General features: G+C 36.2%; 1 protein-coding gene across 3 annotated transcripts in view; it reads right to left on the bottom strand.

Moving 5' to 3' along the window:
* The window catches only part of Ndst4 (N-deacetylase and N-sulfotransferase 4), a 329,647-nt gene that overhangs the window by 298,513 nt on the left and 16,134 nt on the right, over positions 1-15,000 (bottom strand). For 2 of the 3 annotated variants that reach the window (XM_052730558.1, XM_052730557.1), the window contains exon 2: positions 1,189-2,404. In XM_052730558.1, the coding sequence (XP_052586518.1) occupies positions 1,189-2,166 (978 nt within the window). In that variant the 5' untranslated portion in view covers positions 2,167-2,404. Of the gene's footprint in view, positions 1-1,188; positions 2,405-15,000 lie in introns of those variants that run through there. The other variant, XM_052730559.1, reaches the window with a different exon arrangement.

Below are 15,000 nucleotides of genomic sequence, written 5' to 3'. Positions count from 1 at the left end.
GGTTCATCTTTGCAAAGCAAACAGCCGAATAGCATAAGACAGAAAGACAGCATCATAGTAATCTTTAGTTCTTTTACAATAATTCTAATACTACTACTAATAAAATTTGTGTTTATGTTTTCGAAAATACTTTACACAGGGCCAGTTTAGTTATATGCAAGAGAAGACATGATACCAGTGAAATGGCATATGAGAATGTTGGACTGAAATTTATAAAAGAGAATGATTCTCAGAATTCTCTAACTGTAGTTAACCTTGTGGACTATATTTTGCTACTTTTGTTCTTTATTTCTGGATATGTTGTCCATGTTGTCTTTTACTATTGCTTCAGCCTCCTAAGTACCTAGAGCTAGAAATGCATCACTACCCCCAGCTTCGTATTTGGCCTGTTCTATCTTCAGTATTAATCACAGGGTCAGTTTGCTATGCCTTCAGCTGAGTAAAGCCCTGAAATATTGACAGCAACACTGTTATCTTTCTCAAAACAGTATCATAAATTAGTAGAGATAAAAAGGAGAGCTTCTTGAGACCAAGCCCCCTTAAAACTATTTTTGTTAATGTCTGTATTTGCGATAGTATAGGTATTTATGGCAAGTGAAAATGATGCTTGCATGAGGTTACAGAAAGAAGCTGAGCTACTTTCCATCTTGTTTTTCAATCGCCCTTATCAAATTCTATGTACATAAGTGATTAGTTTATAAGTAGAGACCTATAAATGCATTAATTTCAGAGTTACAAACTGTCACCCATTCTAAATTGAAGGTACTTACAAGATTTTCTGGTTGAGACAGACAAAGCATAAAAAGAAGTCATGGGATGAAGCTCAAATACACTTTGGAATATTTCAGTGTTTCTATTGTACTGTGTTGTATATTTATTTCTCCATTTCCTCTCTCTCTCTCTCTCTCTCTCTCTCTCTCTCTCTCTCTCTCTCTCTCTGTGTGTGTGTGTGTGTGTGTGTGTGTGTGTATGTGTATGTGTATGTGTGTGTGTGTCTCCATATATGTAGAGAGAGAGAGAGATGTCTTTGTGGGCACTTGTATATATCTGTGCTCATGTGTGTATGTAAAATATTAAGGATTAGCTTATATCAGTGATTATGTTATAAAGTATTTTAAAGGCAATATCTTATCAAAACCACAAAGCTAACAAATGACAAATTAAGTTGTACTTTATCCATGCTCTTACCTTCACATCTTTGACGTTCATCCTTGTTCCCTCCTTCCCCACAAATATGTCATCAATGTCCACAAGGATGTATCTGTCCAAGGACAATGTCAGCCTCTTTCCCGATAAGAAGGAGATGGCGTCTATGAAGATGAGCTTGTGCAGCCAAAAGTTCAAGTTGTTGCCAAAAAGAACACGCTGGATCCCATCATGAAGCCCCAGATCCTGAATTATTGTAGCATAGAGTGTTTTGCTGGACAAGAAAGAGAGGGGCTTCTCTGTCTGTAACTCAGTTAAAAGCACTGGCTGATAGGTAGAATGGTTATATTGGAAAATCGTCCAGTCTTCCCCAGGAAGAGGTCCCTTTTCCACCTTAGGGCCTTTGGTAATATGCAGCAGGGGAGACTGGGGGTTCACGGAGCAGTCCTTCAGAGCTAGATTATTGAATAAGTTCAAAGGAAAACCTTTCAACTGTGTAGTTGGTAAGCTGTTCTCGTTGGCTTTATGAAAACCAATTATGCTAACACTGTATTCTATACAGTATTTTTCTAAAAGCTCCCGGTTCCATGAGTCCATGCTGACATATTTCAGAATATTTTCATAAATGATCAATGTGTACTTCCCTTTGCCACTATCGGTAAGAGGTGGTATGTCTCCCTTGCCTGGAGCAATGACCATCTGGTACTGAAAGCGGCTGGACTCCAAAATTGCTATTATATCTTGACCGAGTTGAGAATACTGGCTCTCTACAAAGAGGAGGACAGTGGGGTCAGTTTTGGATGTGTCAATAGGCTTGACGGTTTTCAGCTCTATGGACCGATAAGGGAAGATTTTGACGTCAGCACACTCTGCTTCGGCAGTAGTTTCAATAAGTGTCATTTCCTGTTTGTAGCCAGAGTACAGGAAGTAGGCAGAAACGATGATGCTCACCAAGCAAAAGGTAGCTAAGAGAACAATAAGTGTTCGAAAGCTTCTTCGAAACCTCACAATAAGATTCATTTTAAAAACCAGTGCTTTGAGAGCCGTTTCTGGCTTCTTTCCCTAATGTGCCATAGAGAACATACAGTAAGATGTTGCAAATTTTCCTTCCCAAACATTCATGTAACCATTGCAAATCATGGGAGATTCTCGAAGTGGTCACAAATGAGTCAAATCTGGTAGGCAATGGACCAGAAAGGCAACAGCTGAGATGCTCTGTGCAATACCAAGAATTGCTGCAGATCCCTTTAAGCATTATCTGAAAAAGAGGAGAAATATGATAGCTAAGAACAGAAAGGAGTGTTCCTGTATATGTTTATATGCTTGCTGATAGCTATGAAACCCACGAGAGATTACTACAAATGATAGTATACTAATAGTGTCTGCTGATAGCCCAGGTCTTAATATTTGACACATAGTCCATTTGGATTTCCATGACTTCTAGAAAACTCTATGGAAGTCTTTTTTGACTTTGCTCAAATATCCTCATGTATATAAGAACACATATTGAGATCAGTTTCCGCTAGCTATCTTGAAAAGAAGAGAAGTAAAGGAGGAAAGAGAAAATTAGATTCATGATGTTAATACTTTGGTAAATTATCTATTCTGACATAAGATAGTGAACTTTTTTTGAATGCAAAAAAGATGAGATATCAATTTTAAGTATTAGAACAGTTCTTCCTAATATGCAATAGTGAAAAGAAAAAAAACATATGGGACTAGAATCTGTCAACCCAAAGAATAAGCAAAATTTAAATGTGACATTTATTTAACATCAGTTTGTTCTGAGTTAGAATGATAGATTCATATACCACAATGGTACATGGCTGTGTTCTCAGCCAGCTTCTGTTTTAACTGCAAGACATATCAGTTACATTCAGCTTTCTCATTTCTCCATTCTTAATGATGATGGCTAGCTAGTTAAGGTGTAAAAGGCTGGCCTTGAAAGTGTTACATCACTAATGTTTACTATGTCCTGCACTGGCACTAAGAGATGTTGTGATGATATTACAGCAAGGAAATGTACTCTGGTCTGTTTGCTTCTTTTACCCAGTGCTCTGTCTCTTAAACTAGAAAAAGGGCAAGGGTGAGGCAGGGCTTGTAGATAGGGAGATGAACCAATGTTAGAATATTGTGTCATATAGATAGATAGATAGATAGATAGATAGATAGATAGATAGATAGATAGATAGATAGATGTGTGTGTGTCATATTATATATAATCATATAATAGGTGTATTTTAATATATGATATAATAATTATATAATATTATTAATAAGCTATAGACATATAATGTTATATATTTAGATAATTTAAAAACACATTTGTAATTGAGTCATTTAAAATTAAGGTAATTCATTTCAAGGTAATAGGAAGTCTATTTAAAAAGCTGTTTCACAAATATAAAAATGTATAGGGTGTTTTCTTAAGGACTGCAAATTGATATGCTAAAATTTTAATTTGATCTTCAACCAATCTTCGTTGCAGAATGAACCTGGTGACCTGCTAGCAGCAAACAGAATCTTGTGGGAATTTTTTCTTCTGGCTTTCCTGGCACAGAAAACTAGCAAGGAGTTCTGTGAATTCCTGGTATGTCTGAAAAGCCATTATTTCCCAAATCAACACACCAAGGAAATCAAATAAGGCTTCAGCTCAAATTTACCAAATCTGGCCTTCATCTGTCTTAAGAAACTTATAAAGATTAACAGCATGACGCACTCTCTGTCACAGCAACCAAAGTCTTTTCCAAATGTCTGATGTCTGACTACAGCCTTGCTCTGGTGAGTGAGATGAAAAATTTTAGTAGCTGCCTTCCTTGCCCCATTTTGGGATTTAAATGAAATATATGTTTCTATGTGTTATCCTTCCAAGCAGGGCACACAAAAGTAACAGAGGAATGAGCACCTCTTTGATGAATACCTCCGTAATGTCACATATGCTTGAACACAGGTTCAGAGATAAATCATTACAAATTTCTAGTTCTGAAGTTAGTAAACACAGCAATTACGATTACTATTGTAGTTATGGTTGTCGTTTTTTGTTTTATTTTGTTTGTTTGGTGTTTTTATTTTTATTTTGGTAATGAAAAACTCAATGAGAACTAGATTTAGGGGCTGGGAATCACATTAAAATACATCTTGTGTTTATTACTTGAAGGTCTTCTGGTGACAGTTATAGCTCAGCAAAATTTATGTGAAATTGGAAAATAATAACAAGATTTGCCGCCATTACTTGCTAGCAAATGCCAACTACATTCTAGTTATTGTACGGCATTACTTGCTTCTGTTCTTCTCTTACCCTCTCATTATTATTCTATTTTCTAAATGAAAAAATTCAATTTAGAAGAGTTTTTAAAAGACTATGATTACACTGTGAAGAGTTTATGACTGGAGAGATCTATATTCCACAAGTTGTCCTGTTGGGGACTAAGGTGAAGCTGCAAGCTTAGAAGTCCACATAAGTAAATTTAAACCCAATGGGAATAACTTTTATTCCAATGCTAAAAGTTAAAAAACTTATACTAGAAATGTTTCTAGAGAAAATGCAGACAAATCAAAGAGTTGAATTGATTAACTCAAAACAAGCTGTAGCTAGAATGAGTCAAAAAATTGCAATATTTTTGCTAGGTTTGACTTTTAGTAATACCTAGGGGAAAACATACACTTGATCAAGTACTGTGTTGCTACATTTCATGAAATTGTATCTGTTGTCAGGAATCTTATTGACAATATGCTCACATTTTGTATTAATGGATGCTATGTATGTACTTAATTAAGACTGTATTGTATAAATATTTAACCATTTATTCTAATGCACCAGTATTCTTTGTAGTGAGTTTCAAAATTGGTAACTAATCTCAAAGAGATGCTGCATTTTCCATAAATGGAAATAAAATGGGGTCATCTGAGAAATACTGACATACTTTCCATACCATAAAGGTAAGCAGTGCTTAAAAACATTATTAGTGGTGTGTTTGTGTGTGAGAGTGTATGTGTATTTGTGTGTGCATGCATGTATGTGTCTGTGTCTGAATGTGTGTATATCAGGAAAGGGGTCCAGCTATGATACTAGCTTTTGTGTCATGGATAAAAGTGTTTGAGACACACTGCTCAAGGGGTCACAGCTGAAATAAATTATTTAACCTGGTTTTCAGAGAATTATACACGTAAGTAGTGTTGTAGCTCAAGATCAGGTGGTCTGTAATGATTCTGAGGATGAAAATATCTCCTGTTAACTCACTAGAAGTGTAGACTAACCATCTGTAGACATCATTATTGGTTACCTGGCATTCCTATGAGCTTCTAGACTACAATATATCTTAATGGTACTTTCAGGAGCACCCATATATCATAAATCACAACTATTTTCCAAAATGGAAGTTCAGAGCAATGACTAGCTGTTGCATTTAATCAAAATGACAGTTCTTTGCTATTTTGTGATTTTCTGAAGAAAAAATAATCTGTTCTTTTTTATTCTGGTAAATAACCTGTTGATTATTTCCTAACTTTTATACACTTGACATTTTTTCCATTTTTACTGACATAATATAAATTTATTTTAGTGCCCAGAGTGTATATTTTTACTAGTGGAAACTCCTAAAAGTGCCATTTTCAAACATAATGATAACATTACTACTCCAATATTATACAGTGCCATCATATTATACTAGGTACATAGCTCTGAGCTATCAGCTATATTCACACTTCAAAAGATTATGAAGGGAAGTCAGTAAATAGAAGAGCAAATGTCAGGCAATTTCTTTTATCACTATTTCTTGCAGATACATAAAGTGTGTGTGTATTATTTTCTTGGGTCTTATTTTTAAAGTGGAGAAAAACCATGATTTTTAAAATACAGTGTATTTTTATGAAAATCATGTGGCAAATATGTAATCATCTCATTTATTTTAAAACATGAGGACATCAAAAATACTACTCTGCTTGCATGGGCATTTGCTCTGTTTGCCATGTGAAATTTAAGATACAGTAGAAATACGGTCTATGGTCAAGGTGAGCTTTCACTCTATCCCTCCAATAGTCAATACTTAAACTCATTTTTAGACTGAAGATTGCATCTTTGAGTTATATCCTTAACTACTAAATAGTCAAGTCTACAGAACAGAGGGGCCAGAATTAACCAGGACTAATGACTTAAATTGCCTGTGTCTAATTTAAGGATGACTGCAATCCTGACAGTTCTCGTGGGACCTCCAGATGAGTGTGGGCAGAGTGTGGCTTCTTGTAGATATAGGAGTGATGCTGACAGAGGGCATTTAGAATTCAGTACAGACCAGTCAAACGCTCGATGTAGGCTTGGATTTCCTTCTAGATGTTCCCCTTTGTGAAAGAAGTAAAGGCATTCTTGCCACACTTCAACAAATGGGCTTTATAAAGAACCTACTGTTTGCCATATAAATGTGCAAATTCAAATTGTACCTCATATCACGATCCAAACAATTAAGCTCTATTGTTTTAATCTGCTTTCAATTTCCTCTCTTCATTATTTATTTCTCTGTCCAAAAACCTGTTGTTTTTTTCTTGTTTTTTAATTGTGGATTATTTAAAGCTTATGCTTAGGAAGTTAATGTAGAGTATTGGTATTAATCACACAATATGCATGACAATTACATTCTCTAACTGCCCTTTGTTTTTTCTTCATATTAACAACTTATATGGAAGCCACAGATGACTGTAGAATTGCTGTACAGAGGCATGCTTCCTTGTTTAGACATAATATTAACACTTCTGTCTTGAAGGTGGGTTTTGTTCCTCTTTTCTGTATCATCCACAAAGATTATATGTAAAATACTTTTAAAAAATTCATATGGCTGGTTTTTTTTTCTGAACAAAATTTGTGTGTTTTTCATACTCTGAAAGCATTTTGAAAACAATTTGGAAATTCAGGATGTTAAAATAAAATGAAGATTGTTTAACAAACCCTGCTGTGCTTTCCATGATCTATGATTTGTTTTTATGGGTTGATTACACAACAAATACGTTTTCATCTTGCCGTTTTCCCTGGGATTATGACACAACGAGTTATCATCAAACAAACAGAGTTTAAAATGTTTTTCTTGCATCACCAGTTTTTTTGTTTGTTTGTTTGTTTCTGTGTTTCCTATTTAGCTTGCACCTCTCTAAGCCTGCTCTGATCACTAAAGGGTCCAACCATATGATTTACAGAGTGGTGGTTGAGCTGGCTCAAAATCACATAGGAAAGTGGGTGTACTCCTTCCATGAACATTTCTAAACCTCAAGGGTGGGGCGTTCAACAAAGTTTCCATTTGCTTCGCTGTGCCTGAGAAGTGTGCAGGTCTTCTTTGCCTTTAGATCCAAACTTCTCAATCTCTCTCTTCCACACTCTTCAAAACTAGCAGTAATGTTTCACTATGGACTGCAAGGAGCACACACTTCTGCATTCTTTGGTAATGACATGTTGATTCTTCTTGGTCTTAGGGCTCCACACACAATCATTGTTCTTTGTGTAGTGTTCCTGGCCTGGATTTATTTCAGTTTGCAGCTTTATATAGAATATTCCAATAATCTCTAATTCAATCATCTTCAACTCCCTGTATTTCCTATTACACTCACCAGCATCTGTAATTAAACAAGAGCCTTAACATTTTTCTTCACATTTGAACTTAACTTTTTAAAAGGGTTTTGTTGATGTCATTACCCTTGTGAAATTCTCTTACCTTCTTCTTGGACTGAAGTTGTGAACCATGTGCAATTGTGGAATGAGGAGGCTTATTTCTCCTTTCTCTAGGCATGGTATACTGTTAACCATTTTTAGAAATTCAGCCTGGGTAAGACCTAAGGAGCTTACAAAAGCTCATTGTTTTAGTATGTCTCCATTGTGTTCTCACAGTGCAGCCTACAGTGCAGTACAATTCAACTGACAAATTTCACATAGATTGTCATGAAGGTAGGGAGTGTTATTTACCCAGAGGGAAATCTTCAACACTGAAGATTCGCAGATTATCCAGTATTTCACACACACACACACACACACACACACACACACACACACACACACACACACACCCTCAGAATCAGTAACAACTTATTCACTTTCCTTTAACTAAAATTCCAATTCAAATATCATTATTTCTTATGGAGAGAACAATGGAAGAGCAGATCAAATCTTCGGTTTGGGAAATATAAGATTCAGCAGGGTGGTGTTGGCGCATGCCTTTAATCCCAGCACTCGGGAGGGAGAGCCAGGCGGACCTCTGTGAGTTCAAGGCCAGCCTGGTCTACAGGGCGAGATCCAGGACAGGCACTAAAACTACACAGAGAAACCCTGTCTCGAAAAACAAACAAACAAAAATCTTTAGGAATGTTTATATTCCTGTTTCCATATGTAAATCCATCTTCTTCGGAGAGACAGGAGTGTGGTCACCAACACATTGTTTATCTCTGTCTTTTACCTTGTGTATTATTGAATTTTCTGCAAGAATGATATACTGTTTATATAAGTGGCTAACAGAACATAGGCAAACAACTTTGAAACAGGAATTAGCTTGATGAATTTGCTTCAAACAGTAAAATTGCATCCTCTACTGACTTCTAAATCCCTCAGGAACATGCAGTCTCTATATTCCATTCTGGAACACCCTTAAATGTTTCTTTAACTAGTGTGTGAGTTTTCCTACTGCAATTGTGTGTATATTTCTATAGCCCACTCCATAGATTGTTTTTCCTCTCGGTGTCAGATATTTTCCCTTTCTTCAAGCACAGTCTAATACTGAATTATAAAAACAATGAATCTGAAATAATATTAAATACAATCAGTGCTTTGTTTGATAGTATTTTAAAAGTTTCACTACAACAATGATTAAGTCTATGTTTTAGAAAATTAGACAATATTGGCAAAAAATAAATAAAATTGGACAATAACGCACACCAAATTGTCTCAAAGTTAGTTAGTTAATAGTAGGATATTTTGATGCCTGCATTATGATTGATGAGTCCAAATTTGCCAGATGTTATGTATGTATAGACATATTTATACATAACCTTAAGTTGTATTTATCACTAGTCCCTGCTATCTCTAACCAGGTTATACTTTATGAATAGCAAACATACAGCATTTTGTCTGTGCTGATTTCCCAATTTTACTCAGGATCATTATGGTAACAGAACATTAGGAATGAAAGGGAGTAACCATGCATCGACTCTAGTTCTCCACAGAAAGACCCACAGCAATGGCCTTGTGGGACATAATAGTGCGGTCCAGGCAGTGAGACTGAAGGGAGGCCGACAAGCCAGGACACCCCAGTTTACTGCCTGCACATCTTGAAGGGGCCGACATGATTGCTTCTGTGAAAAAAGGAAGAAAGATACAGGCTGTCATTAACCAGCCTCTATTTGTACTTTCATATGTCACCTGGGATCCAGAGAGGTTAGAATTGTATAAATAATGTTGTATTTTCTTTCAGAATTTAGTTTTTATTTGAAAAGTAAAAATGATATCTAAACTCTTACTTGATTCTAAGTGTAACTATTATCTTAGAAGTAATTTTGAGTCTCACTCAGTCTACCATAAATGCAATAAAATGTACATTGTCCTTCCTACTTGAATCATAAATTCTCTAGTTATGCGATTTTCTAGGGATCTTTTTCCAATGTACTTCTCAGTCTGTCCTTTGCTTTGTATACTGCAGGATTTGAGGAAAGTAAATTAACCTCTCACTAGGCAGAGCCAGGCTGCATGACAACCATAAAGCTATCCTCATCAGTGTAATGGCGTAGGCTCCACAGTGTCCCCTTTAAGTTTTAATAAGTCAAGAATATTTAAAGCTATTTTGGTAATAAAAACAATGTATATATAAACATGTAGGAGGTAACATATTATAAGTACATTATCTTTACTGAAGTTGTATATTACACAGGACAATGGTGGAAATAAATTATGTCATCAAAACAATAAGCAAAATATTAAAATAAAATAAATATTTTTTAGTCCAAGCAATATGTCATATAAGTGTTTTTTAAAAGAAGGCTAGTAAATCCTTTTGGCATTTGTTTTGGCAGTATTTGAAAACAGTGGCCTGATTATTGATATGTAATATTTATGGAAGGCCAGTCCCTTTCTGAACAGAAACAGGACAGAAGTAGATTGAGGGCAGGAGGGGCAGAGTGGGGGGGAAGGAATAGGAGGAGAGGAGGGAGGGGAAATGCATTTGAATGTAAAACAAAAAATAAATTAAATAAAAAGACATTTTTTAAAAAATAAGTACTTATTTCTAAACAAACTTGGGATCTCCTAAATCTCTCAACACAAGATGGCAATATTTTCTTGCTTTTACTGCAAGACTAGACCAATCATACCTGTTCTCCATATAAGGATTAAAGAGAAAGGATCCACTAACTCGATGAGTCCACAGAGTGAAGGCATCTCCAATTGAGAAGTCTATGCTGTCCACATTAGGAGAGATCAGGGAGTCTTAACGTTAAAACACCAATTGAGTCTTAATTTCATACCTAATACATTTTAGTCAACTCTATTCCACACATTTGTAGTGATCAGCTAATTGTATATCATTTGTGTGGTTTTCTACATCTGAACTTGTATTCGTTTTCACACACATTTCACAGTTTTCTTAATGCACAACTTGCCTGGACACATAGCTAACTTTTGTGAACTTTCCAGACCCAGATGATTTTCTTAAGAGAACAAAGCTGCCGGGCGGTGGTGGCGCACGCCTTTAATCCCAGCACTCGGGAGGCAGAGCCAGGCGGATCTCTGTGAGTTCGAGGCCAGCCTGGTCTCCAAAGCGAGTTCCAGGAAAGGCGCAAAGCTACACAGAGAAACCCTGTCTCGAAAAACCAAAAAAAAAAAAAAAAAAAAAAAAAAAAAAAAAAAAGAGAACAAAGCTATAATCAAATCTGGGTGAAATGAGTTTTCTCACACATTGATTCCAAATTAAAATTTATATATAAGTCTTATTTTATTTATTGAAAATATAGCATAAAATGCATTTTCCTTGCATTGAAATCCATTTTTACATTTTTAAATGTTATATGAACATGCCATGCAATAAACAAAAAAAAAAGTGATTTAAAGTTCTAGGTCTACTTAAATAATCAATACATAAAATGTTTAAAAAATTTTTATTATCAATTCATTTTTATGTGTGTGTGTGTGTGTGTGTGTGTGTGTGTGTGTGTGTGTGTGTGTGTGTGTGCTTGTACCACATACATGCATGCACCATACACTATTGTATTTAAGTAAAGATCAAAGGATCTTTTGGAAGTCAGTTCTCTTCTTCCAGCTTGTGGGCTCTAAGGGCAGTTGGAAGCTTCAAATACAGTCATGTCAGGGTTGGTGGCAGGTGTCTTTAAGCATTGTTTCATCTAAATGGCCTCCACTTTTAATATTTTTAAATAATGCATGAAATCTTAAAATGATGGGATGAGAATAAAATTAATACAAAATGCATACACAAAAATATGTGTGCTATGATGTGAGTTATCATACAATTCACTTCTCAGTTATGATGCAAGAACCATATTTGAAGTAGTTTGAAATTGTGGCTACATTTATGTTCAGGGTGGTATTATGATTTATTAGTAAATAGGCTTTCGGGATGCTAAACTCTGCTTCTCTGGGTAGATTTTAGAGTTGCAAAATGATGTGCTTCCATTATAATTTATTGATTATCTTAGACTTGGGGAAAATACCACTTCATCTGCAGCTGCCTTACATATGATTTGAGAGATAATGGATCATTAATGGCCATGCAATGAATAATCTTGGGTAAAATGTGCACAAATACGATAGACTCATTCTCTCTTCATGCAATGAGTTTTTCTTTAGATATAATTTTCCTTTAATATTCCATAAAATTGTAAAGAAAAAATATAACATAAAAGTAAGACAATTTAAACCAGAATAAAACTGTCCTAAGAACACTACATTGTTTTAGGATGAAGTTCAAATTATTAATTGACATCAAGTATGGGTGAGTCAAATATGCATACTATGAGAATGAGAGAGAGAGAGAGAGGGAGAGAGAGAGAGAGACAGAGAGACAGAGAGACAGAGAGAGAAGAGAGTTATTGAGATTTCAACATCAAAACTAGCAGGGGGAGGCCGGTAATCTGGCTTAGTAGTGGAGTGCTTGCCTGGCATGCATGAGGCCCTTCCTGGACTCAACCTTGGACTGCAAACATAAGAAACAACAAACAAAAAACTAGTAGAGTATAAATAAAATAAAGATAGGAGCCATTTAAAAGATCGTGGTGACTTACGTCTATAATCACAGCACTTAAGATACTAGTGTAGAAGAAGCAAAATTTTGAGACCATCCAGGTTCTCTTAATAAGTTTCAAGCTGGCATAGACTATATAATGAGACTTACCTCAAAAAAACAAATCAGTAAAGCAACAACACACATTTCACTAATTCTTTCAACATAAATATATATATATATATGAATTTATATATGAATGATATATATATATATATGATGTGGGATGGTCTATATGTCAAATGTGTTGCTGATTGGTCAATGAATAAATCACTGATTGGCAGTGGCTAGGCAGGAAGTATAGGCGGGACTAAGAGAGGAGAAGAGAGAGGACAAGAAGCTGGGTGAGAGAGACACTGCCAGCCGCCATCAGGACAAGGAAGATGTAAAGTACCGGTAAGCCACAAGCCACATGGCAAGGTATAGATTAATAGAAATGGATTAATTTAAGCTGTAAGAACAGTTAGCAAGAAGCCTGCCACGGCCATACAGTTTGTAACCAAAATAAGTCTCTGTGTTTACTTGATCGGGTTTGAGCGGCTTGGGACTGGCGGGTGAGAGAGATTTGCCCTGACTGTGGGCCAGGCAGGAAAACTCTACCAACAAATGGCGTCCAACGTGGTGGCAAGAGTTTCCACCTAAAAACTGACAAAAAGGATTCTAAAACGGAGCTAAAAACAGTTCCTAATTGTCTCTCTCAAATGGGCGGCAGCTGCCGGTTTGAGCTACTGGTGGGTTCCTAGTGTGCGCGCTCGACCTGCCGCCATATGGCGGGAATGAGGCCTCTGCAAGTGGCACATTAAGCTACATTGTGGATTTAGCCTTTGCTAGTACAAAAAAAAAGAGGTTTCTGGGCTACACACTGCTTTGATAAAAGCATAGACCCACGATGGCTCCCAGAGCTGGCGGTAAGCATACCGCCGCCATGTTGGGAAGCTGAGGTGGGCGGAGCCAGTAGCCACAGCACCAGCACTGTTTCAGGCTTAGAAGGCTGCAGCTTAAAACAATAGATTCACAATAAGACAGATTCAGATGTAATAGTTTAAAATGTATGTAAAATATACGTAGGCTTGAAAGAAAAAAAAAGGTGATATATACAGTATAGAAACAAATACATGGTTTTAAAAAATAAAGTCTTTAAAGAGACAGTAAAATTAATATAAAAAATAAGCCACGTAGAGATGACTATTACACAGAGAGTCTGGATTGTGTTGTCTTTGGGATTCTTAACTACAGAGAGATATTTGATTGTAAAGGAAGCTGAGTTAAACCAGTATGTATATTTTAAAGATACTTTGACTTCAAAATTTGGATGTAAGGATATGTTGCTTTGGAAAAGAGTCTCTTTTGTTTCCACAGAAAGCAAGAGGCTATGGATTTGTTCCAGAGTAAGATACATCAGGTTTGACCAGCCAAGACCCCCTGAAAGGTCTCCGATGACACCATGGCCCAGATGATCCAACATCCAGAACCGTTTCAAGACAACTGGCTCAGATGATACAGCCTCACGGACTACTCCATGATCCTAAAATTTTCTTTGTTTCCCCAGAAGATACAGCGCCCCCCTCCAGCAGGAAGTAGTAAGAGAAGCTACGCCCAAATTCCCAAATATACCAAGCTGACTTTGGAGATGTGTAAAGGTTAAAACCTTCCTTTTTAAGAAAAGAAAAGGGGAAGTGATGTGGGATGGTCTATATGTCAAATGTGTTGCTGATTGGTCAATGAATAAATCACTGATTGGCAGTGGCTAGGCAGGAAGTATAGGCGGGACTAAGAGAGGAGAAGAGAGAGGACAAGAAGCTGGGTGAGAGAGACACTGCCAGCCGCCATCAGGACAAGGAAGATGTAAAGTACCGGTAAGCCACAAGCCACATGGCAAGGTATAGATTAATAGAAATGGATTAATTTAAGCTGTAAGAACAGTTAGCAAGAAGCCTGCCACGGCCATACAGTTTGTAACCAAAATAAGTCTCTGTGTTTACTTGATCGGGTTTGAGCGGCTTGGGACTGGCGGGTGAGAGAGATTTGCCCTGACTGTGGGCCAGGCAGGAAAACTCTACCAACATATATATATATATATATATATATATATATATATATATATATATATATATATGAAAAAAGAAGCCCAAAGTAGGATTATAGAAAGCATCAAATAGATAGTTCTGTTGCTGTTATTAAATACACTAAAAGTAAATGAGGTAAATTGTTTTTTTAAAAACAAATATAAGTACATACTGACTGTAAATCATATGAAAGCATGTGTAGTAGCTAGGGAATTGGCTCAGCTGGTAAAGTGCTTGCCATGAAAAACTGAACAATGGAGCTTGGGTGCCTAAACCCTAAACTTGTCACCATGCAAAGCCTTGTTTACAACCCTTCAAACTTAATCTTTTCAAGTATCTTTTGAAAATCTTTTAGAAAGCACCAGTTTTCATGTAATCACTGGGATACTAAAGTAACTATGTGGATGATCCTTCTAACACTGTACTTCTGTTTGGGATTCTATTATTACATGTTCTCTTTTCTCTGCCATTGCCACTGAGTCTCATGGGCATATGCCCAATTTTTGTATTAAAATGAATAAATGTGTATCTAC

Source organism: Peromyscus californicus, unplaced genomic scaffold (assembly GCF_007827085.1).
Source record: "Peromyscus californicus insignis strain IS unplaced genomic scaffold, ASM782708v3 Scaffold_9__1_contigs__length_137607984, whole genome shotgun sequence".
Taxonomy (NCBI): Eukaryota; Metazoa; Chordata; class Mammalia; order Rodentia; family Cricetidae; genus Peromyscus; species Peromyscus californicus.
Note: the sequence above shows the minus strand (reverse complement) of the source record. Positions and strands in the feature narration are given on the sequence as shown.